This window comes from Alosa sapidissima, chromosome 16, assembly GCF_018492685.1.
Source record: "Alosa sapidissima isolate fAloSap1 chromosome 16, fAloSap1.pri, whole genome shotgun sequence".
NCBI lineage: Eukaryota > Metazoa > Chordata > Actinopteri > Clupeiformes > Clupeidae > Alosa > Alosa sapidissima.
In genome coordinates this window covers 30,790,473-30,816,659 of record NC_055972.1, presented here as the reverse complement: position 1 = coordinate 30,816,659, position 26,187 = coordinate 30,790,473, and the positions used below count along the sequence as shown (strand labels likewise).

Below are 26,187 nucleotides of genomic sequence, written 5' to 3'. Positions count from 1 at the left end.
AGACTGGCTGATGACTTCTACTGCAGGTTTGAAAAGCACCCATTTTCAGACCCCTCACGCACAATAGGTTTCCCCCCACCTGCGTTAACAATCTGCGAGAAGGATGTGTGCCGGTGTTACATGGCAACTGGCACCCATGTTAACTGGCTGCGTTGGTGACGTTTCACAAGTGATGACGTTTCTTCAACAGATGTGGCCACTTGCAGATTTAAGTATAAGTATATATACTTTTTTGATCCCGTGAGGGAAATTTGGTCTCTGCATTTAACCCAATCCGTGAATTAGTGAAACACACAGTGAGGTGAAGCACACACTAATCCCAGCGCAGTAAGCTGCCTGCAACCACAGCTGCACTCGGGGAGCAGTGAGGGGTTAGGTGCCTTGCTCAAGGGCACTTCAGCCGTGGCCCACTGGTCGGGGCTCGAACCGGCAACCCTCCGGTTAAAAGTCCAGAGTGCTAACCAGTGGGGCCACGGCTGCCCCACATGGATTTGTCACTTTCTGATGGAAACTGGAGACGAACAAATACAAATATGCATGACATATTTAAATGTCAAAATTGTCTGTAGTACGTTACATGCACTGGACCATAAATATGCCACCAAAAAAATAAATACCTACATAGCCTAATAACACCTGGGTATCGAACCTGCCTCCTAAATGAAACTTACATGATAACCATTCATCTACGTACTTGCGCCACGAACCAGCTGACAAATCACAGTGAAATTTACTTGAGTTTGGCTATACAATTAAAAGAAGTCCGCTGATATATGTTATTATGATTGTAGCAAGTTAACACGGCTGATCGTGGTATATGGCTACCGTGTTGTCTCGTTACAGCAGTTGCCCAAGCCAGTACTGTAGGTCTTCAAAGTATCATGGTCAAGTTTTCAAATGTTGACTGCTGGTCAGCCTCTCTATGGCCACCTAGTCTATCTGTAGCCTAAATTGAGGAAGCATTGATGGTCTAAAAATAAATAAATAATAATAGTAAAAAAACTGTGAGGGGCGAGGATTGAACCCCATGTCGACTGGCGTGAAATAGTAATGTGTAGGCATTAACCTGTTGCACCACCGGAGAAGCACCAGTTTGTAAATTGAGAAATAAAATATGGACACGTTGTAGACTTCTCCTGCCCATTGCAGGTGCGTTTCAATGCCTGTGTTTCATGAACTGAATTCTTAAAAGAATAGGCTGGACAAAAGGATACACAATTAGGCAACACATTTTTATTTGATTTATTTGCTGGCGTTCATTTGCCTCTACAGACACTTCAGGTAGGAGTGGCCACAGCCTGGTAAAGCTAGCCATGATACTTTGAAGGCCTACTAAATGGCTTGGGTAAGTAGCAGGATAACATGTTAGTCAGATAACATGATCAGCTATGTTAACTTGTTATGATGATAATAACATTAGCTGACTTCTTTTAATCGTACAACTCAAGTCGGTTTCTGTATGTGCCGTCAGCTGGTTTGTGGCACAAGCAGGTAGACGTCTGGTTATCAAGCACACAGTTCAATTTATTAGTGGTTCGATACCCACGTGGAGTTTATTTATGCTATTTAGATGTTTGTTTTTTGGGTGGCATATTCATGGTCCAGTGCATGTAGTTCTACAGACAATTTTTACATTTAAACATGTCATGCATATTTGTGTCTCTAGTTTATATCAGAAAGTGACAAATCTGTAAGCAGCCGCATCTGTCAAAGACTTGTCATCAATCGTGAAACGTCATCAACACAGCCAGTTAACATGGGAGCCAGTTGCCATGTAACACTGGCTCTTTTAGAAGCAGAAGATCAAGAAGACTCCAGTCCCTGGAGCTGTGTGAAGTGCCCTCCTGCTTCAAATGCTCCACCATCATCCCAGTCCCCAAAAAATCCTGCATCACAGGATAAATGACTACAGGCCCGTTGCCCTGACATCTGTGGTCATGAAATCCTTTGAAAGGCTGGTGTGGAGCCATCTGAAGGACATAACAGGACCCCTGCTGGACCCCCTGCAGTTTGCCTACAGGGTCAAGTCAAGTCAAGCCAAGTCAAGTCAAGAAGAGTGCAAAAGGGTTCTCCAATGTTTTCTCAGTTAGCCTTTTAAATATCAGAATGTGCCTTTGGAACATTGGATGAATGGTTGCTGATAATGGGCAATGTAGATATTGCATTAAAAATCATCCATTTCTTTCTACAAAGGTCGAGAACCCTTTTGCAATTATGTAAGCACATAATGTAATCTGAAAATTGCTGCCCTGATTTAAAAAAAACAATGCAACTGATCTCAGCTGGTATTCTGCTTATTCTATAATGGAGTAGAATGGAAAGTCACCCCAAACTTTTTTTTTTTAAGTATATTTTTTTGGGCTTTTATGCGTTTTTTAATGCGACAGGATAGTGGAGAGTGACAGGAAGTGAGTGGGAGAGAGAGTCGGGGTGGGATCCGGAAAGGTCCACGGGGCGGGAATCGAACCCGTGTCGCCGGCATACGGTGCAGGTGCCCCAGCCAGTTGCGCCACGGCTGGGGCCGTGACCCCAAACTTTTGACCGGTAGTGTACAGTGTTTGCCCAGCTTAGAAAAAGCAGACTGTATGTTCCCCCAATATAGAGTTCCAAGGTTGATAAGAAATGGCAACATGTAGGGCCATGTAAACATGAAAAAGGGGTGCCTGCTATCAGCATTAAATGAAGGGCCTACCACAGAAACAAACTGTGTTGCTGATGATTGTCACTGTCATCAAAAACAGCCTGTGACGGCGTGAGACTGCCAACAGCTCCTGCTATGATGATCAACAGTGCAAAGCTAGTTTCTGAGTGAATGCTCGCCTAAGATCAGTTTACAGTCTACTGCCCTCTGAAATGGTCATGGAGTGTTATGTACCTGCGAGTTGTTAAAGGTTGTGTAAATTTCATTAAGCGTCCTTGAAAACCTTTGAAATTTTAGGGAAAATGGAACCCCTTTAGATAACTAATCATATTAGGTCGTTCAGTCTTAAAGGCAAACTATGCAGGGTTTTTAGCTTAATATGCTAGTTTTTTTATCTTAATTTACCTTCATTTAACAGCTTCAGAGTCATTGGAATGGTTATATGACTTTTTTCGGGTTGAATGGTGGCCGTGTCGCTTCCCCCTAGCGCCTGTGAGCGGAAAAACCACCTTTGCAACTGTGGGCCAACTGGCCGACGGCCTCAGTGTCAGGAAGTATAACGAGTGTAACAAATTGCTTTACTGCATTCAAATACACACACACGCCAGGCACCGGCTAGAAAAAGGTAGCGATGGAGTTTCTCAGACTTTCATCATGACAGAGCCAGCGAAAAAGAAGCAAAAACCGAGAAAACAGTAAGGAAATTGTCAATACTGCATAGTTTACCTTTAGAACATCTATATTCTTCTTTGTGTCCTGTTTTTGGGTCCAAATTTAAAAAAATTGGGTCCAAATTGGGACCCAGGTTAAAATATCCTAAAATATTCTTCCGCAGAGGCAAATTGTAAAGAAAGCATCAAATTTACATTTCAATGTAATGCACTCTGTAGGTTAGGGGGTCAGGTGGTTAAGCCACTCCCTAAGTTGCCACACCCCTGGGCGCATTGTTTAAAAAATAAACGTGCAAAATAAGGAATTAAACTTTGCGTCGGGTGGAAAACGAGTTTTACCGCGCAGCGAAGCGGCGGTCATATAGGTTTAGTCAGATTTTTTTATTTTTTTTTTATTTATTTTTTTCGCATGCCCAAATTTCCTTCAATGATTCCCGGGACGCTGAAAGACCGGGGTACACGAAACTTGGTGGGCATGTAACCCCACATGGATAGCATGGAACCATCGTTTTTCGTTTTGATCTGTAGCCCCCCCGCTGGACTGGACCCCCCGAAAGGAGGGTAGGGCAGACACAGTTTTCTGTGAATATCTCGAAAACCATAGGGTTTAGGAGGACCATTTTTTTTTGTATGTTGATCTCAAGGGGCCATGTCAACCCATTCCATAACCACTCATTTCATGTATAGCGCCACCTAGTTAAACACAAAAAAGTAAAAATGAGGTGTTGTAATTGAAGGTATCTGTGACCTAACATAGTCAAAACTGCACGAAATTGGAATTGTAGGATCATTATGACACCCTCTGTATGCACGCCAAGTTTTGTGGAATTCCGTTCATGGGGGGCCACACAATAAATTAATTTATGTTACTATACACCAACTGGCCTGTAGGTGGCCGGAGACAGTTTTCTGTGAATATCTCGATAACCGTAGGGCCTAGGAGGTCCACCTTTTTTATGTATGTTGGTCTTAAGGGGGCATGTCAACCCATCCCATTACCACTTATTTCATGTATAGCGCCACCTAGTTAAAAATTAAAAAGCAAAAAATTAGGTGTTTTCATCACAATATCTCTGGCTGACAAGGTCAAAACTGCACGAAATTAAAAGTGTAGGATCATTATGACACCCTCCGAATGCATGCCAAGTTTTGTGTACTTTCGTTTATGGGGGGCCTTACAATAAAATAATTTATGTGTACATTTAGTGACGTACACCAACAAGGATTCCCGGGACACTGAAAGACCGGGGTACACAAAACTTGGTGGGCATGTACCCCCACATGGATAGCATGGAACCGTCATTCTTCGTTTTGATCTGTAGCCCCCCCGCTGGACTGGACCCCCCGAAAGGAGGGTAGGGCAGACACAGTTCTCTGTGAATATCTTGAGAACTGTAGGGCCTAGGATGACCAATTTTTTCCGTATGTTTGCCTCCAGGGGTCATGTTAACCCATTCCATGTGCACACATGTGCATAAACAGATACACACGCACACACATACATTTACAGTAATCATACGTATGACACATACTCACACAGTAGACATATGTACGCATGCATGCACATGCACAAACACACATACGCAGGCAAACACACAAGCACGCACATACACACACACACACACACACACACACAGACATAAACATAAATTTGTACACGCACACATGCACATAATTCAAGAATTTTTCCCGTCATCTACTCCCTGAATTTTTGGTCATTGATACCCGGGACACCGAACCATCGGGGTACATGAAATTTGGTGGGTATGTAGCCCCACTAGACTTTTACGGAAAAAAATCATTTCGTCCCCGGGGACCACCACCAGCCCCCCCCCCCGACCCCCCCCCCCACCCCCCACCCCCACCCCCACCCCCCGGGCTGGGCCCCCCGAACCGCAACAAAAAAAAACAGTTTTTCCTAAATAACTACCTGAACCGTGGCACTGAGGATGAAGAATCTTTTATGGTATGTTTGTCTCAAGGGCCCACATCAACCTGGCTCATAATCACTCATTTGTGATTTGCACCCCCACCCCCCAGTAAAAAATGAAAATGCAATATTATTCTGCTTTAATTGCCCCTATCTTCACTTAAGATGTTCAGAACTGCACCAAATTTTATGTGTATGATTGACCTGGCATTCTCTGGGGGTATGCCAAGTTTCGTAGAATTTCATCCATGGGGGGGTCTAAAAAAATTAGGTTATGTGTACATTTAGTGACTGTACACTCATTGGCCTGTAAATGGCGGTGCACACATATACACATGCACACACACAGGCACCCACATACTATCGGTATTAGAACGGCCGATACATAATTACAAATTCAGTAGGATTAAAAGAAAGCCAAAATAAATATTCATCATCATCATCATGGCTGCATTTTCAGTATTGGCGATAAGTAGTCGTTTGTCCACTAGATGGCGCATCGTTGCAGTGAGACGTAATTTTGTTGGAAGTTAAAAGTGGGTTGGAAAAAACAATGGACGCTTCCTACAAGGACTGTAATTTACCGCAGCGGACATCTAATAAGGATAGGACGATGTTCACATGAAGTGTAATTCCCATTTCTTCTTGAAGCCGAAATAAATCTGAGGATGTTTATCGGACATGCTTGGTTTTTACTGCAGGTACGTTAATCTTGTATCAATAAGGACCTAGGTAATGTTACCGTTAGCGTTAGTTGAGTGATGGAGGCATTTGATTGATTGCATTTGTAGAAAACTATAAATGCGGTTATACCAAGCAAATTGATAGCAGCACTGTTTGTATCTTTCGACTGTCATTTATTGCACGTGCTACAAAATCATTCTGTGCAATGGAAGATTTACCAACGTTACACCGGTCTGATACAGTTTTGCCTATACATGCGTGAGACTGAGACGCCTGTTTATTTTGTTTTAAGTGCGTGCATGGTGTGAGAGGGGAATCGATGTGCTTTGATTACAGCTTGGTAGTTGTAGTCTTGTGAAATTAAAAAGCACGTGTGTGTGAAGTATCCAAACAATGACACCTTCATTTCATTATGGCTGCTTTAGCAACACACCTTAAGCTACTGTGTAGTGGGTCCCATCTAGAAGTGGCTACTTCATTCGCGCTTTCCTTGACTCATGGAGCTGCTTGAATGTTATTACAATTTTTCGCCACGATATGGCAGTTTAAGTCCGCTTGATACTGTAAGGCGTAAGCCATTGGTTTCCAAAGGAGATTTTATTTGTGTCGCCAGCATAGCCTATTGACAATTTATGTTGTAAATAGGCCTACCTTATAATCCTACCTGTAGCTTAGGGAAGCTAACAGCTTTCTATTAGGATCTAGTTTGTTAGTTACCGTTTTGTCATAACTCCCTGATGCATTTTTGCATTTAGAATAGCCAGAGCGTGTATATCTCAATCGGAAAATTAAACAATATCGGGTGCCTATGGACTAGGCTGGGTGACCCCAGCCTGATCTGCCCGCTATTTATTTTTTGATTTCTTAAAAGATTGAGCTTGGTCTGATGAAAGCCAGACTAGCCATGGACCTCAGTTAAACAATGCAAGGGAACATGAATCAGCCTATATTTGCACTAACAATAACGGACAAAAGCTCTTCAACTTTGGCCCGTTAAAATGTGTATGAACAGTCTAGCGACGCATTTCATCAAGGCCCATTTGGACATGTCAGTTATTTGCACCACTGGTTAGATGTAAAACAGCATTTCGTTTCAGACTAGGCTACTGTTACTTAATTTGTGCATTAACAATAACGTTTCAGACTACTGTTACTTAATTTGTGCATTGACAATAAAGTATTACATGAACTAAAGATGACTAAAATCTTATGTAGAAGAAGAAACATTCACAAAAAATCCATCCATCCAAAAATGACCTTTGTTTTTGATAGCTGTTGAAAACGGCATGGAACTGACAGAGATGTTTTTGTTTATAAATACACAAAAAATAAATAAATAAATAAATAAATAAATAACATTATGCTGATACCTTTTGCTTTTCCCAAATACAATGTAGCCTACAGGTGTAAGTGACCTTTCATCAATCCAGTTGCAATGGATGAACTGTGATGAACTGCCCTACTTGTGATTGTTTAGAGATTTTAAAGGTTTTATAACAATGCTACATCTTCTTTGGCTATTCTACAATCTATTCACCTTTTCAGCACCAGTAGGCTACTTTCTGTGCAGCCGCACACACACACTCAGGCATGCCAAACAAGCATACACAAAAGTTTCAAGAGTGGGGGATGGAGTAAAATATGGAGACAAATTGAAGTGTGATTTATTTTCGCGGAACGGATGTACAGGACTGAGCGGCGGTCATATTTTGTACCGCTATGCGGTACATCTAGTTTAATGCTCTTCTCTAATGTGTATGTTTCTCAGCATCCGGTTGAGGAAAAACAGCTCTGTTAAAGCTAAAAAGACCTCGGATGAGGCCAAAAAAGGCCAGAGATTGATTGAGAAAGAAACCATGGAAACTGGAACGGTATGTTGTTATCCCCTACATTGTGATGTGAATTGAAACAAGGAATATGATTGAAGTGCATGCCATAGTGGAATAAAAAACTGGAATAAATTTAAAATATGAAAATAAACTCTTTACATAATACTTTTTTTTTCACTTTTTAATTTTTGGTCTCTCTCGATCTGTTCTGGGTTCACACACACATTTTACATAGTTTCTCACTACAAACTGACCTCACCAACTGAACTCTCTGCCCTGGTTTCTCTAATCTCCAAACAGGTGAAATTTTCAGTCTACCTGCAGTACTTGCGGGCCATGGGCTGGTGCTTCTCCTTCTTGGTCTTTCTGATGTACTTCATCCAGAACATCGCTTTCATTGGCTCCAACCTGTGGCTGAGTGCATGGACCAATGACGCAGTGACGTACTTCAACCAGACGTACCCTGCCAGTGTGAGAGACATGAGAGTGTGGGTCTTCGGTGCTCTTGGAGTGGCACAGGGTACAGTACACTTTAGGGTGCAAGAGAGCGTTAATTATAAACAAAGTATAGCGCTGTATGCTGAAGAGTCATTTTAGACTACTATGCAGCTACAGTATACAACTCTTTATCAGCTTTCTTGATTAATTCAGATTTACTCTGTATTATCCTGCTGTATCTGAATTCCTCTTTATCACCTTTTCATCTACCAAGATGATGTGCCCCAAACAGCCCTCTGACCTCTGCAGCTTTGCTGTGATTTTCCACTAGGGATCTTCATCTTTCTGGGCACTCTCCTGCTGGCAGACGGATCAGTGTCGGCGTCGCGGATCCTACACACGCGCCTGCTGGTCAACGTGTTGCGTGTGCCCATGGTGTTCTTTGACACCACACCGTCTGGCAGAGTGGTCAACCGGTTTGCCAAGGTAGAAGAAGAGAGAGAGAGAGAGAGAGAGAGAGAGAGAGATGTGTTTGGGGACACTTCCCATGGGGATTCTAAGGTGTGACGGTATCTGGACCCCTGAAATCCTGATGGACCCTGCGTGCACGACAGTACTAAGCTGACTGTGATGTGCAAAGTAATGATTATAGTGTCAAGTGCAAGATAAAACAGATGTTTTAAACTGGGCACTTGTAGGTATTTATATGCATTTTGAAAAAGGTAATTAACCTTAATTACAATGCTACACTAATGATGGTGTTGAGGGGGTGTTAATTAAGATGATGCTATAATAATTATTTTTACACTATTTTTTATACTTACAATTATCATAATTAAAAAATTAAATATTTCCATCTTCAGTCTTATCCCCATCATGAGGCAGCCTGAGCATGATCATTCAGAGTGTCTACAGATTGATAGTTTTCTGATCCTCAGTTACATCACCACCCAGCACAGGGTGTTAGACACGTTGTCTACTCTCTGTAAAGTCTGGTTCTCTCTCCACCTCCAACCCCAACCCCTCCCCTTCAGGATATGTTCACGGTGGACGAAATGATCCCCATGTCCTTCCGCTCCTGGATCCTTTGCCTGCTGGGGGTGATCGGCACCCTGTTTGTGATCTGTCTGGCCACCCCGATTTTTCTAGCAGTCATCGTGCCTCTGTCTGTCGTCTATTACTTTGTGCAGGTGAAGTGAGGACCTCACTCAGTCCCATCTCTACGCTGTAATTCAAAATGGCAATATAACACTATAGCCTCTCTGAGCCTTATTAAGAGATTTCCTTTTGTTCACAATTTGAATGACTTTAAAAATGTACACCCACACACAGGGCTTGCTAGGTGGTTGTTTTCTTGTGATAAGGCTTGGGGGTTAATGCGAATAGAAATTGTATGGCTTATGCAAGACTGTCTGTGTGCAAGTGAATAACACCAAAATTGAAGACTGAAAGTCTCCATTGTTGCATATTCCACAGAGGTTTTATGTGGCAACGTCTAGGCAGCTCAGGCGTCTGGACTCTGTTTCCCGCTCACCCATCTACTCCCACTTTGGGGAGACTGTGGCCGGCCTGTCCGTCATCAGGGCTTACGGCCACCAGGAGCGATTCTTGAAACACAACGAGAAAACCATGGACGAGAACCTCAAGAGCGTCTATCCATGGATAGTCTCCAACAGGTTGGAAAATGCAGTTTCTTTTGACTTATACTGACATTCTTGAGATGTGTGTCTGATGATTTGCCCATTTGTAGATTAACTGTTGGTGGTGTGCACTTTCTGTTGAAACACTGCAGGTGGCTAGCCATTCGACTGGAGTTTCTGGGAAATTTGGTGGTTTTTTTCGCTGCATTGTTTGCAGTGCTGGCACGAGAGTCACTGAGCAGTGGACTGGTTGGACTGTCCATCTCCTATGCTTTGAATGTATGTTATTTCCTCTAATTACTCCCTTAGATAACCATGCACTACAGTTCTTTTATTGTCTGATATAGTCCTACAATTGTTATTTAATGATTTCCTGTACCTATTCCCTTGCATATTCATAGGTGACTCAGACCTTAAATTGGTTGGTGAGAATGACCTCCGAACTCGAAACCAATATTGTTGCAGTGGAGAGAGTGAGCGAATACACCGAGATCGAAAATGAGGTATACCTCATCTTGAACTAGAACAAAGAAAAAAATGCAACTAGTAAAAATGACCTTAGAGTCATTAGTCAGAGCTAATAAAATCAGTTTTATTTATCCTAATGTGGTCTTTTTCTAGTTTCTAGTGTGTTGCTTTTATTTATTTACATATTATATATTAAATATTAAAATCCCCTGTGGTAGTTGTCCATACTGTATAGAAACAGTGCAGGAGTTAAGCCAATTTCTCTCTTGTTTCATTAGGCTGCCTGGATCACAGGCCAGCGTCCAGATAAAGCCTGGCCTGAAACTGGGAAGATTCGTTTTGAAGATTACAAAGTCCGCTACCGTCCTGAGCTGGACCTGGTTCTGCATGGGGTCACGTGTGATATAGACAGCAATGAGAAAGTAAGGACCCAGCTGTTGTAGCCTCAAAGACTTTTTGAATTATATTAGCTAGGTAAATAGGGATGTGTCTAGTCAACTCATAGGCTTCAAGGGACTCTAAAATGGGCTTGTGTTCCTCTTATCTGCCATCATGAGGGTATGAATATGATTGCAAGCTAATTCAATGCCAGAATGCAAACAAATTGTAAACACTAGAGAACAGGATAGATGGATTGCTAAGTGTGTGTGTGTGTGTGTGATTCATTTGTTGTCTGTTTTGTTGGATTATGCTCATTTGCGCTATTCTCCACGATAATTCTCCATGCAGAGTTCACTCTGTCACAGCTAACCACACAGCTCTCGTTCACAGATTGGCATCGTGGGCCGCACCGGGGCAGGAAAGTCCAGTCTCACAAACTGCCTGTTTCGTATCATCGAAGCTGCTGGGGGGAGAATCCTCATAGACGGAGTGGACATCGCCACCATTGGCCTGCATGATCTTAGAAGCAAACTGACCATCATACCACAGGTGGCTAACCCAACATTGTATTCATGAGACACATTCATTTTATAACTGAAGTGCAACGTGTGTGGTTCAGTTAACTGTCACTTTCATTAGCCTACCAGTTGGTCTTGGGCATGTAAAAACTACTTGAAAGCAAATGTAAAGAAAATGTATCACTTGTTTTTTTTCTCTCCATGTAAATGATACATGGAATATGGATATCAATTCTAGAAATGTAAATATGGGTTCAGTGTGTAAAATCAAAATTGGTCATATGGTCAGCTTTGCAAGATCATATTTGTGAAATGTGATCATGGTTTTCTCACATCCATCTCGGCAGGATCCCGTGCTTTTCTCTGGAAGTCTCCGCATGAATCTGGACCCATTTGAGAAGTTTAGCGATGAGGAGTTGTGGAGAGCATTGGAGCTCTCCCACCTGAAGGAGTTTGCACAGGGTCTGCCAGAAAAGCTGCTCTATGAAGTCTCGGAAGGAGGCGAGAACCTCAGGTGAGCTGAACACAGAAACACTGCGCCTTGTGTTGCCAAGCATTTCTTTTTTGAATCATGTAGGGACACCTAATAGACAGGGAAAACCCAGAACGATCTGATTAAGGTCACTACCAAACTTTTCTCAATTGATTCTATAGTACTTTTTTGCGTAGAATCCATTTCTGCTTGGGACATTTTTATATCACGCGTAGTTAATGAGAATTTGCATATTTAAATACATTAGTGAATATAAATGCATAATAAAGAAATGTATTGATAATATGGCTGTAAGCAGGTAAATGAATGGCTTTGTGGCCAAATAATATTCAAATTGTATCAAATATAACTTTTGTATGATCATTTGTATGTTTTAGATGGTATATTGCAGTTACATTATGCAAATTTGATTTTTTTTTTTTTACCTTTTTTGTTCATGTGCCACTTCACCTTTACAAGAACATCATGGCAAAGCAATTATGAATGTTTTTACTTAATTAGTGCAAATATACACTCTGTGCATTATTTTGTGAGAGCAAATTTGCATATGGGTATCATTTTGTTGACTAATTTGCATGCGGTGAAGAAATATTCGTGTCAGACTGGAAATAAGAGCACAGTTGCAGATGTGGTTCAAAGTTTTTACTTCAGCAGAATCTTCAATGTACAGTATCAACAAAGGAATTGGTTTAGAACACAAAACGCTCAAAAGCAATAACAAAAGTCAGACTTGGAAAGGGCAAACTTAGAAGGTCTTCAAGATTCAGTTCTCACCATAAACACAGTCCAAAGAATAAGGTATAAAGGCAGTCCATGATCCAAGTACACAAATTAGACAACGTGACAGCGATTTCCACAAATGGTAGAAGTAGAGTACAAAGAGTTGGGCAGACACAGTACCGTGACCAAGTGAGATGTTAATGAAGGCAGTTCACAGAGGCAGTTCACAGAAAGAGTCCTAAAGTCCCGACAGTCCAGATCGACAAAAGTACAATTCCCAAGTGAGGACAAAGGCACAGAGGCTCCCGCAGACATAAGCACATGCATGAACACTGACAAACAATTCTCAGCCCCTTTTAAAGGTGGCAGTCACTTCTGGGCTGAGCGTGTCACTCGTTGACTCGTCTGCGCCCTCCGCTGTTCCGGAGGACGTGTGCGTGGAGGGGTTGTGACAGGAGCCCCGCCACGAGGGCCGGCACCCGACGGGCCAGGAAGATCATCACGCGTGTCATAGAACTCAGTGATGAGGGATTTGTCAAGGATGTCCTTCTTGGCCACCCAGGAACGCTCGTCAGGCCCATAGCCCTGCCAGTCCACCAGAAACTCCAACGATCGCCCCCTTTCGCCGGACATCCAGGAGGCGCCGGACTGTGTACGAGGGAGCACCATCAATGATCCTCAGGGCAGGCGGTGTCTGGGGTACTGGAGACAAGGGAGAGAAAAGAGCCTTGCGAAGCAGGGAGACATGGAAAACAGGGCTGCATTGACCGGGGAATGTTCAACAGGTATGATACAGGGTTCACCCTCCGTGAAACTCTGAACGGCCCAACATACCTTGGGAGAGAGTTTTCTGGACTCTGTTTGCACTGGCAGGCCCCTTGTGGAAACCCAGACTGTCACCCGGGTGATAGACCACTGCCACCTGTTTTCTCCGGTCAGCCTGGCGTTTGTGTTGCTTGGATGCCCTCTGGAGGTTCTGGCGAGCCCTCTTCCAAAGACAGCGGAGGCGCTGGACGGAGGTATTAGCAGAAGGCACTGGACCTTCTGTTGGCGACGCTGGGAGGAAAGCAGGAGGGTAACCTGAAACAATTTCAAATGGAGACAATCCAGTGGATGAGGAGGTTAATTGGTTATGGGATATGTCGGCCCACATCAAATGGCTGTGGTGGGATTAGCGGAGCAGTAGCAGCGGAGGTATTTCTCTAATTCCTGGTTGACTCGCTCAGTTTGACCATTACTCTGAGGGTGGTAACCCGATGTGAGGCGAATAGTCACCCCCATAAGCTGCCAGAAAGATTTCCAGAATCGTGCAATGAATTGTGGGCCTCTGTCTGAGAGGATCTCCTCCGGCACCCCATAGTAGCGGACAATCTCCTTCATGACAGTGTCAGCTGACTGTCAACCTTGTGGGCGGCACAGACAGGGCAGGCAGACACATATAGATTTATATCATCTTTCATGGTGGGCCACCAGAATGTACGGCCAATAAGCTCCGTGGTTCGTTGGCGTCCTGGGTGGCCTGCTACACGTGAATTATGCCCCCACTCCAGCACCAGGGGTCTTTGAGCAGATGGGACAAATGTCTTTGAGACTGGCGTGTTGGGTGGTGGTTGTTGTGCCCACCTTGCTTGACGAGGGTTGAGTCTGCGAGCTCCACGGATGTATTCAAGATTTTTATGATCCGTCCAGACCATGAATGGGTGTACTGCCCCCTCTAACCAATGACGCCATTCTTCGAGAGCTAGTTTGACTGCCAGCAATTCTCTGTCACCCACATCATACCGACTCTCAGCTGGGGTGAGTCGTCTTGAGAAGAAGGCACAAGGGTGCATCTTCTGGTCTTGGGGCCTTCTCTGGGATAGGACCGCTCCCACTCCAATTTCCGAGGCATCTACCTCCACAATAAATGGTTGCTGTGGGTCTGAGTGGGTTAGCACTGGCGCGGAGGTAAATCTTTGCTTCAGATCACTGAAGGCTTGTTGTGCCTCAGGTGTCCACCATAGTCTGATGGGGTGTCCTCTGAGAAGCCCCGTGAGAGGGGCTGCTATACTGTAGTGTCTGATGAAACGCCTGTAGAAATGAGCAAACCCTAAAAACTGTTAAAGCTTCTTCACCGTATTAGGGGCTGGCCAGTCTAGCACTGCCTTCAGTTTGGACTGGTCCATAAGCAGACCCTGAGGGGAGATTACAAAGCCAAACTTTGATTACAAAGCCTAGAAAGGTTGTGCTAGTAATGTGAAACTCACTTTACTCCAATTTGACAAACAGCCTGTTGTGAAGTAGTTTCTGCAAGACCTGCCAAACATTCTGGACATGGGTGTCTAGATCAGGGGAAAAGATCAAAATATCATCCAAAAAAACATAAACGAATCGGCCAAGAAATTCTCTTAACACATCATTCACAAATGATTGAAAAGCTGCAGGACAATTAGTTAGGCCAAATGGCATTACCAAGTATTCATAATAGCCGCTTGGTGTTATGAAGCCCGTTTTCCATTCATCTCCACGTCGAACCCGGATGAGATGGTATGCATTCCGGAGGTCCAGCTTTGTGAAGACCGTGGCTCCACCGAGTTTATCAAAGGCCGTACTCATCAGAGGCAGGGGGTATCGGTTCTTGACAGTTATTTTGTTCAACTTCCTGTAATCGATACATGGTCTAAGGCCTCCATCCTTTTTGCCCACAAAAAAGAATCCTTCTGCAGCCGGGGAGGTAGAGGGGCGAATCAAGCCATTCTTGAGACATTCTTGAATGTAGGACTCCATTGCTTGGGTTTCTGGGATGGACAGGGGGTATAACCTGCCCCGGGGTGGCATGGCACCAGGAAGGAGGTCAATGGCCAAATCATAACTGCGGTGGGGTGGCAGAGAGGTGGCCTTGTCTTTACTGAATACTGCGCTGAGGTCATGGTACATAGCAGGAACTTTGGTCAGGTCAGTCGGTACCAGAGATGTGTCTGCCACAATTACAGACCGAGTAGGTTGAGGATCAGGAGAGAGATTGTCCTTGCACGCTGGGCCCCACTGAGTGAGTGTGCTGTTGGCCCAGTCGAATGAGGGCTGATGGTTAACAAGCCAGGGGTATCCTAAGACAAGAGGGTCTTGGGGGGAGTTGATTAGACAAAAATACACAGCTTTCTTGGTGTTTCTCAAGGGTGATCATCTGAAGCGGTTGGGTACAGAATTCCAGTCGGCCAGAACCTAGTGGTCGTCCATCAAGAGCTTGTACCGCTCTTGGAGATTCACATGGGAGGATAGGCATCTGCAGCTGATGAGCCAGAGTTTGGTCCAACAAGTTGACTGCTGCCCCAGAGTCCACTAAGGCTTGTAATTTCACTTGAGATTCCCCACCAGTGCCCCAGGAGAGACACACAGGTAAGGTGCAGCGAGAGAGGAGGGCAGAAGTGACAGCTCCGCTCACCAGGAAGCCCCCTTTCCCTGGTGGGCATTGGCTTTTCCCTGCAGCTCTGGACACTGAAGCCGCTGGTGATCCTGGACCCCACAGTACAGACAAAGGCCTTGCTGGAATCGACGCCGTCTCTCTTCTAGGCTCAGACGAGATCTTCCCAGTTGCATTGGCTCCTCTCCATGGTCGCTGGTGGAAGTTTGGGCAGGCAGTGGGAGCTGTGACGGCCGCCGTGAAGGAGAGGTGGCTTGGTTGGGCTGGAGTAGTCGAAGATCTCGCCGCTCCCTCCGTCTTTCTTGCATGCGCTTGTCCAGGGCTGTTGCCAGTGTAATGATGTCATCTAAGTCCTCACCCCAACCTCTGTTCACCATTTCATCTTTCATGGACTCTCTAAGACCTTGGTAGAAGGCACTCACCAACGCTTCACCTTCCCATCCGGTCTCGGCTGCCAGGGTGTGGAATTCGATAGCGTAGTCAACCACTGACCTTTGGCCTTGGGTAAGTGTGAAAAGCCGAGAAGATGCCTGCCGCTGAATGAGTCCTTCATCACCTCTCGCTGGTCTGGCAGTCTGGGTGGCGATGAGTCCACAAAGCTGTAGCCCAGTCCAGGGCCTTTCCCTTCAGTCGAGTGATGATATAGGCGACTTTGGCTCGTTCAGTGGGGAAGTGTGCAGGTTGTCACTCAAAAATCAAAGAGCATTGAGTGAGAAACCCTCGGCAGTCTGAAGGCTCCCCAGAGAAAGGAGGTGGAGGAGAGAGGCTTGTGTTAGGGAGAGAGGGTGAAGCATTATCCAGACCCCTCACTCGGGTGCCAAGCTAGTTAACCCTCTAGGCGCCACAGTCGACTTTAGTCGACAAGATGCGGTACTGAATAAAACGGCCGATTTAGTCAAATAGGGTGTCATATTTCGTTCGACCTCCACTCCACTAGATGGCTGACGTGTCATACGTCATCCCTGAGTCGAAAAAAGTCATGGTTTAAACAAAACTTTCGCGCTACAGCTGCAGTGAATCAGTGCGTGCAATACTGGAGCTAGTGTGCGTGTGAGCTACTTTATCAGAGCGATATTGTTAACGTCAGCGAGTATTTGCATTAGATTATCGTCTAATGGCATCAAAAAAGTTTACCTGAAATGAAGTGTTGGGTCTTCTATTCGCGGACCCTGATTCTGAAGGGGAATATCTGCCTTCAGAAAATGACGGTGATTCGTTTAGTGAGGCTTCAGATGCGTCCCTGCCTTGCAATGATGCAGCTGGACAAAGTGAGAGTTTACTCCATAGTTTAGCTTACACCAAGCACAAACGTTGAATCGTTTGCCCAATGTCACTGGTGGGAATAATGTTTCACGGGTTCGGAGTGTTCATCGGGAAGTTCGCAGGGTGTTAGTGGTGTGGCGAACGTGGCTGGAGGTAGCCTAATATCCATAGCGCTAGCTTCTGTCTTCTGAACGTGTGCCTCTCCACAATCGCAAATCGATGGTAACGTGGTGGAGCCTTTGTCTAATGCCACTGGGTATGTTAGACGAGGTCGAAGTGCTCATAGGACAGTTAGGGGGAAACGTAGTGGCAGTGTGGGGAGTCGCAATGAGAATGACAGTAGGCCTAGTCCGAGCTGCGCAAATTCTCTCCACTCGGCGCACGCGCGAGGCTGCTGCTCGCATGGTGGAGGTGGTGACACGCTCTCTCCCTCTCCCACACACACACATTAGGTCATGCATAGTCTATCACAAGATGATGGGAATGCCGGCCCTGTATGGATAGGGATAGGGAGTCATTATCTCTACAGCAAAAGGCCTGCTACATAAAAAAAAAAAAAAAGTCAGCCATTTATTAGTAATGATTTACACTGTTGATTTGCTATCTATTTCCCTGATCATTTAGGACATACACTATGTGTTCCTTTTTGTGTGTTCATGTCCTTGTGATGTGTGTGTCTTTGTCAGCTAAGAAAAAAAACAAAAAAACATCAACAAAAACAACAAAAAGAAAAAAAATACTAACATTGTCTCTTGTCTTGTCTCGTCTTATCTCACTCCTGATCTGTGCCTTGCCGTGGCAAATGAGCTTTTGAACTAAACAGGTCTTGTCTACTTGCGTTTGTGTGTCATCTGAAAAATATATATGTGCCCCATACATGGAATCAGAGTGCCTACTGTATGTAGTAAATGGAAAATCTCTACAGCAAAAGGCCAGTCTACCGCTACATGCATTTGGTTTCTGCCATTTATTAGTAATGATTTGCACAGTTTGTTCACTACTTACTATTTACCTGAGCATTCAGTATTGTGCAATATAGCATACAGAAGGTGAGGGACATTTTGGGGGGGAAGAAGTGGTGCATTTTATCATTCAAACATGCGACTTTTCATGAAAATTCTATAATCCAAGATGGCCGCCACCATATGACGTCATAATATGCAAATTAGATATAAACATTTAATCTCTACATAAACTTTGGGTCATCCTTAATATTTCTCTAATTTACAGAAAGTCTCTATCTCTTATCACTTTTAAGATATAGCCTTTTGAAATGAAGATGTCAAAATTGATCGTTTCGGAAAAAAACCTCTGGCGCCTAAAGGGTTAAGGGCATCTTCCATTTGCAACAGGCCATCTTGTTGTGCGTGCACGGTTACACTGAGTATCTGGACATGGTTGCGAAGTTCATCGACATCTGCTGTGCTACTTTGATCTGGTTCATGCATGATGTCAGACTGGAAATAAGAGCACAGTTGTAGATGTGGTTCAAAGTTTTTACTTCAGCAGAATCTTCAATGTATCAACAAAGGAATTGGTTTAGAACACAAAACGCTCAAAAGCAATAACAAAAGTCAGACTTGGAAAGGGCAAACTTAGAAGGTCTTCAAGATTCAGTTCTCATCATAAACACAGTCCAAAGAATAAGGTATAAAGGCAGTCCATGATCCAAGTACACAAATTAGACAACGTGACAGCGATTTCCACAAATGGTAGAAGTAGAGTACAAAGAGTTGGGCAGACACAGTACCGTGACCAAGTGAGATGTTAACGAAGGCAGTTCACAGAAAGAGTCCTAAAGTCCCGACAGTCCAGATCAACCAAAGTACAATTCCCAAGCGAGGACAAAGGCACAGAGGCTCCCGCAGACATAAGCACATGCATGAACAGTGACAAACAATTCTCAGCCCCTTTTAAAGATGGCAGTCACTTCTTCTGGGCTGAGCGTGTCACTCGTTGACTCGTCTGCGCCCTCCGCTGTTCCGGAGGACGTGTGCGTGGAGGGGTTGTGACAATTCGTCTTGTTTTCATGCTGTGTTGTAACTGATCTTCCCCTCCAGTTGTTCACTTGATTTAGTAATAGTAAATAGCTTGTAGAAATAGTATACAGTAATAGTAGATATCCATTTTTTTTATATCGCGCATAGTTAATGAGCTATTTTGCATATTTTGACTAATTAGCAGAAATAAAGGATATGGATTGTCCCACTTATGTTTGGGTGACATTTTATGATTAGTTAAAGAATATTCTATCTCTTTCAGGTGTAAAGTTATCTGCAGTGTAAATTCTGGTCATGGTTATATTAGTAAATTTACATAAATAATGCCAATAACAAAAATGCCAATGCAGACTCTAGTAAGCACAAGCAAGCTCTTGCAACCCATTTTTTCAGTGCTCAAATGTTCAATGTCCTCCGGCAGATCTTTCATCGGATAAGCTTCCTTATCCTTCACTTTCCTTCACTTTCCTTTCGATCAATTTCAGAAAGTCCTCAGTAACATTATGGGCTCTAATATGATGATCAAAAGCGCAGCGCAAAGTGTGTTGTTATTACGACGCAAAGCTTATTCCGATTGTACACTCGATTTTATCGCCATGTTTTTCGCCATGCGCGTCTCTTTTATTGAACAATGCGCTCAGAGGTGTGGCAATTAACGACCTAAGGTGTGGCCTGGCGCAAGATCTAAAAATCGCTATCGTACACTATCTAAAAAGCATTGCACCACTGACCAAGAAAAAACTGGTCTTTAGCAAGGTGCATATGGAGCACAGCTGAAGACGCACGTCACGAGATGTAAGCATCAACTCTTCTGCAGGATAAATGTCCTTAAGTTTTTTATTCAGTCATTCAAACATTATTGGGGTACATTTTTTCAGGCTATGTTTTCGATGGTAACCCATTGTCAGTCATTAGTGAAAGTAATTAACTGTGTATTACTGTTTTGTCTTTGATTATGACACCACAGTGAAGTTAGTTTCACTTTGCCAATGAGTTCAAATAATAGACGAGTGCAGATGCAAGTAGGCTATTTTGTTTGAATGGTCGCCAGTGACCATGCATTTTTGATCGCCAAAATATAGCCCAATATTTCAATTTTTCCTTTTCTTCTCTGTCCAGTGGAGTCTCTAAGTGGCTGTAAGGGAAGGCAAAAGACAGGTAGCAGCTTCTATGGTAGTATACATTCACAGCAAACATATCAAATGATTGTCCACTCAGATCTTAACGATCTGAAACACAAGTATCAAACGCAAAACGCAAGTAGCTTTGTGGGCGGATCTCAAGCACTGTTGCTATTATACAAGCATGTGCCCTTAACCTGTTTAGGAGTACGGTCACAAATATGTGACTAGAATGTTTGCGAACCGAGAGTTCCACATTATGATGTGACAATTACACTCAGAGATTTTCCCCATAGACTGAATTGAGAACACTGAAATTATAGATCGTTTGCATAGAATTCTAGAAGGAAACAGGAAAATAATTCACTCCTCAACAGGTTAAAATCTGAAAAACGCGCCACTGACTTTAGACTAGGTTTTTTCTGGTCTGTGGCGGAATTGTTTTATGAAACTGCAAAATAGCACCAGGGAACGTTTGCGCCGGAACCACCCTCGGGAGCGCAAGTTCATTCCCTAACTGATGTGCGTCTGTGGAGGGAAAATTCCGCTGCATTCTGCTCAAATGCAAAATAGGAATGATACAAGCGCCAGTGTACAAAGTCAATTGTGCTTGAGTGCAAGATAGGTACATTTTGTAGAGTCATTTTGGTTATGTAGCTTTTTGAAAGACCTTTCTTCAGAGCATCGGCCTCGGCTACAATCTGCATATGGATTTGTATCTGCATTTGTCCTGTTGATGCAGATGAAACATATGATGGTTTCTTCACCACTCGTTCAGAGACTCTCTTCTTTTTGTCTTGTTTGTCATCTTCATATACTTCTTCTGGTGTATCCACACCTGTGACAGCCTTTTTCAACACTCTTTTTGCTTCCTCTCTAAATGTGTCCTGATCAACCTGCAAGTTGAATGAGCATGAACACTTTGTGCGGTTGTGCTCACGAGTCTGTCTTTCACATAAGTAAATTCTTCAGTAGAGCGGCTACAAGGCCAATTTGGCAAGAATCGTGCAAATTATGATACAAGCATGAAACTTGGTAGGTATGTGCTTATGACCAATACAATCAAATCTACCTGATTGGCCACTTGAAATGGTGGCCATTTTCCAAGATGGCCACCAAAAAAGACTCCAGAAATTGATTTATTGCATAGAATTGACCTAGCAAATTATGATACAAGCATGAAATTCGACATGTATGTGCTTAAGACCAATACAATCAAATCTACCTGATTGGCCACTTGAAATGGCGGCCATTTTCCAAGATGGCCGCCAAAAAAGACCCCAGAAATTGATTTATTGCATAGAATTGACCTAGCAAATTATGATACAAGCACGAAACTCAACATGTATGTGCTCAAGAGCAATACAATGAAATCTACCTGATTGGCCACTTGAAATGGTGGCCATTTTCCAAGATGGCTGCCAAAAAAGACCCTAGAAATTGATTTATTGCACAGAATTGTCAAAGCAAATTATGATGGACGCATGGATGTGATCAAGACCAATACAATCAAATCCACTTGATTTGCTACTTGAAATGCTGGCCATTTTCCAAGATGGCGTCCAAAAATACCCGAGAAATTTGCAAATTTCAAATGTGCTGTAAATAATTGTTCACTCTCCTTAAATATGTTTCCATAGATGATGAAGTGATACAGATATTAAAAATGTTCCACAATGACAAATAAGCCACTTATGACACACAAATAAAATGGTTATGACATGCTAATAATACAATGACACTAATATGCTAATAAACAAAAGATGCGTGTACACCAGAAACAACCTCAGCTACCAAGTAGCCAAGGTCGTTGAAGAAGCTTTGTCATGAATTCGCTTTTTATAACGGCTCTGGCTTGTCAGCCTGGGACATTCGAAGATAAGAGCATTCCAATTGCTTTTTGCCGAACCGCTCATTACCATCATATTAGCTGACTTTTAATGGCTAAATCGCTTAATCGCTCTGGTCACCCAGATTGGTTCGCTCCCGGCGAATTCACTTTGGTCGCTTTATTTGCCGACCCTCCATAGACAAATAATGACTTCCGTCTTTCCGGTCGCATAGGTCGCTTTTGGTTTTACATGCAAAAAACAGCGGTAACAGTTATTAACGACAAATAAGCCCCTCATAACACACTGATAACATGGTGATAACATGCTAATAATGACAATTCTTGGAGGGTGGTGCGTGATGCGATACCATTGTGGTAATAATATGCTAACAACGGTAATTTATGATTTTCTCGATATGGGCGTTTAAAAACACTAATAACGTGCTAATAGTAAACGGTAATACTATGGTAATAATGTGCCGCTCACTATAATTTGTGCTCTCTGCGACTGTCCCCACAATTACCCCAGAGTTAGAGAACAAGGTGACCAGAGTGAATCAATCAGCAGTGGTCCAATGTCGCTAAAGTGGCTAAAATTAATTCCGAATAACCTCAGTGGCTGGTTTAATTCAGATAGTTTTGGTCTAAATATTGTAAGGATATCGAGAGTGATATACAGTACATATACTCAAATGTAAAACGGCATATACAGTGTAATTTGTAGTAGGAGAGTAGGCTACAAAGTAGGGCAGTAAGAACAGACAGGAATATTATATATGAGGCATACTAGCATATAAGTGTTCTGTGTAACCACTCTGAAGGCCTGACTGACCGCAACGTCAAAAAAAAGTTTGGTTTGACTAACTGTAGCAACATTGCCCTTTTCCATGCTTAAGGTGAGGGTGGGTAAAGAAATATTACATCTTACTTGTGACATTGTCAGAATAATCATCTGGGGCCAGACTACAATCACCAGGCCAGATATTGGGAATCCTGCTGAATGGGGCTGGATGAAAGGAGATGATACATGGCAGGTTTGTTGGACAACTTTGCCTCCAATTGAAGCCAGCTGTCAGGAACTCACTAAGTGTTCATGCAAAAAAGGTTGCACCCATAGATGCAAGTGCTTCCGTTTGGGGCTTTTGTGCACAGCACTATGTGGTTGCACATGTGAATAGTAGATGTAGAGCACTGTTACAGTGACTCAATCAATTCCAAAGGGTGAAATGTTGTTGGTGTTTTCTTAAAAACACAATTGAAAAATTGCTCACATTTGCTGTGAAATGGACTGTTATTTTTCCATGCTGAGATACTTACTGCCATATTGTTCTTCTTGGCATCCGAGTTCTTTGCCTTGTTACAGTTACCAAAAAAAAACATGCTCTGTTATCGCCTGCTCTGGTTGTACAGTCGTATTTTAAATAGGCAAGTTGGTGCAAGGCTCTGTCAGTCCTGATACTGTTGCATACGCTCTCTTCTATTGTCCCTCAGTGAGATTTCTAAGATTAAAGGGAAACTTGGCAGGATTTCCCCCTCTGCTGGAGAAATTGCACATTATGCTATTTCAAACTGTGTGAAAAGGTAACGATAAAGCACATGGATTTGTTTACAAGCTAGCGAACTGTTAGCATAAGTTTGGCAGAACTATGTGGATGTTACAAGGTAAGAAACACGATTTAAAACGAGTTTCTTGTTTCTCACTTCTCTTTCCGGGACGGTAGTCTCAATGTTGCAAGGTTGGTTTTCCGCCTGGGGACGCTAGGCGCAGCGGGGAAAGTCACCATTTTCACCGGAACAGGTCATTTAACCATCCAAATGATTTCTAAACGGGTTTATTAAGTTGAAATAGTTGCCAAGTTCCCCTTTAATTTAGCCCTTCCAGGGTTTGTAGTCTTTGTACATAGTTCATTTGTGAAACACTGAATCTCAGTTATGTGCCATTTTGCTTGATTTTTGCTTGATTGAATTTCCAATGACTTCATCATAGAAGGAAACAGAAATGTAGTGAATGTTAAAGCAACACCAAAGAACTGTCGCACGCACGCTATTTGTTTATCCAGCAACGGCTTTGCAAATAACGATGTCCATAGACAAGGTAGAATATGATGCATGATTTTATGAAATTACGATGTATTGCGACATCATGCAAGTCAAATAGAGGGCCGTGAAGCGAATGCAGAAGTGCCGTTCACCCTGTTAAGAGTTGATGAACCACGGAAACAATTTTGGAAACATTATTTTAAGGTGCAAAAAACTCTTTGGTGTTGCTTTAACATTGATTTGGGCCACATCTGCTAAATTAATTGCAATTAATGAAGTTCTAGTGTCTTATTTGGTGGCCATCTTTAAAAATGGCTGCCATATTACATTTTCAAGTTGCAAATGAGGTGGATTTGATTATATTGCTCTTTAGCACAAACACACAAAATTACATACTTGTATCATAATTTTCTTGCTCACTTCTGGGCTAAATTGGCGGCCATATTGTAAAATGGCTTCCATTTCAAGTGGCGAGTCAGGTAGATTTGATTGTATTGTTTTTTTAGCACATTCATGCCAAAATTCATGCTTGTATAATAACTTGCTTGATCAATTCTGTGCAACAAATCCATTTCTATGGTATTTTTTGGTGGCCATCTTGGAAAATGGCCGTCATTTAAACTGGAAAATCAGTTAGAATGTATTGTGTTGGTCTTAAGCACATACCTGCCAAATTTCATGGCTGCATCATAATTTCCTTGGTCAATTCTGTACAACAAATCAATTTTTAGAGTTTTTCATTAAAAATGGCAAATCAGGCAGATTTTATTGTATTGGTCTTGAGCACATACATGCCTAATTTCATGCTTGTATCATAATATCTTTGGTCAATTCTGAGCAATAAATCAATTTCTGGGGTCTTTTTTGAAGGCCATCTTGGAAAATGGCCACCATTTCAAGTGGCCAATCAGGTAGATTTGATTGTATTGGTCTTGAGCACATACCTGCCGAATTCCACGCTTGTATCATAATTTGCACGATTTTTCCTGTAGCCGCACTACTATAAGGCTCATTACCAGAATGTACTTGCACCTTGACCCACAGAGATGCTTTGTCTTCAATTGTGCTCAAACCAGACGCAGCAATACTTTGCTTCTTATCTCTCTCACCTATGACTTTTGAACAAAGCAAGCTCCTGCTGTCTTCTGTGGAATGAGAGACTAAAAATGGCTGGACTGCCATTACCAATGAACAGTTATCTACAAAAAAGTATTAAAATCCTAATTAATCTATTGTTAATGTTGAAAATATGACCAAAAACCTTTCAATTGTCATAAGATTTCTTTGACATGTAAACCATTGCCTCCTACTATGCAAACGTTACGTTAGCTGGACATACCAGTCTTAATTTGATAGCTAGCAAATTATGCTGATGGCAATACTGGTTGAAAGGTACATGCAAATTAGCTCTCACAAAATAATGCACAGAGTGTATATTTACACTAATTAAGTAAAAACATCCATAATTGCTTTGCCATGATGTTCTTGTAAAGGTGAAGTTGTACATGAACGAAAAAGGTAAAACATGACCTAATTTACATAATGTAACTGCAATATCCTAGCCTGACGAGCCAGACCCACATTAAAATGTAGGGTCTGGACACTCACCGTTCGCAGTGCTCAGTCCGAGGGGTGGGATAATCAGTTGTCTTTCAAATTCCCTCTGCACGCAATAGGACAGTGGCAGCGCTATGAGTCCCATGCGTTTCCCACCAGCGGAGCTAGTTGGCTAGTTCAAACATTTGCCAACTTAATAAAAGCTTAACTCCTGTCACACTGTTCGCCAGCAGCAACATCCATCTTATTTGTTTTCAAGTAGCAGGGAATTCAAGCCAAACCGTTGCAACTCTGCCATCAATCATTATGTTAAGCCCACCTAACGACTCTATACACGATTTCATTGGCCTGATTAAGTTTCGATTTCTGGAGCTCACAAGTCAACGGAGAGTTGCTAGACTAGCCCTGGCAGCAAATGTAATTCGCTGCCGCTAGGGGCGCGTCTAGATTTCTAGGCCAGCAATATCCTATCTAAAAACATACTTTTGTATGATCATTTGTTACCTTTGATACAATTTGAATATTATTTGGGCCTAAAGCCATTAATCTATCTACTTAAAGC

At 42.9% G+C, this 26,187-nt stretch overlaps 1 protein-coding gene across 1 annotated transcript in view; it reads left to right on the top strand.

The window, feature by feature from the left end:
- LOC121684892 (ATP-binding cassette sub-family C member 2-like) overlaps positions 1–26,187 on the top strand; it is a 44,674-nt gene that overhangs the window by 16,944 nt on the left and 1,543 nt on the right. The window contains exons 21-30 of the mRNA XM_042065023.1: positions 7,695–7,797; positions 8,056–8,275; positions 8,525–8,679; positions 9,228–9,383; positions 9,670–9,869; positions 9,986–10,112; positions 10,235–10,336; positions 10,580–10,723; positions 11,073–11,231; positions 11,548–11,714. Of these exons, the coding sequence (XP_041920957.1) occupies positions 7,695–7,797; positions 8,056–8,275; positions 8,525–8,679; positions 9,228–9,383; positions 9,670–9,869; positions 9,986–10,112; positions 10,235–10,336; positions 10,580–10,723; positions 11,073–11,231; positions 11,548–11,714 (1,533 nt within the window). The remainder of the gene's footprint in view (positions 1–7,694; positions 7,798–8,055; positions 8,276–8,524; positions 8,680–9,227; positions 9,384–9,669; positions 9,870–9,985; positions 10,113–10,234; positions 10,337–10,579; positions 10,724–11,072; positions 11,232–11,547; positions 11,715–26,187) is intronic.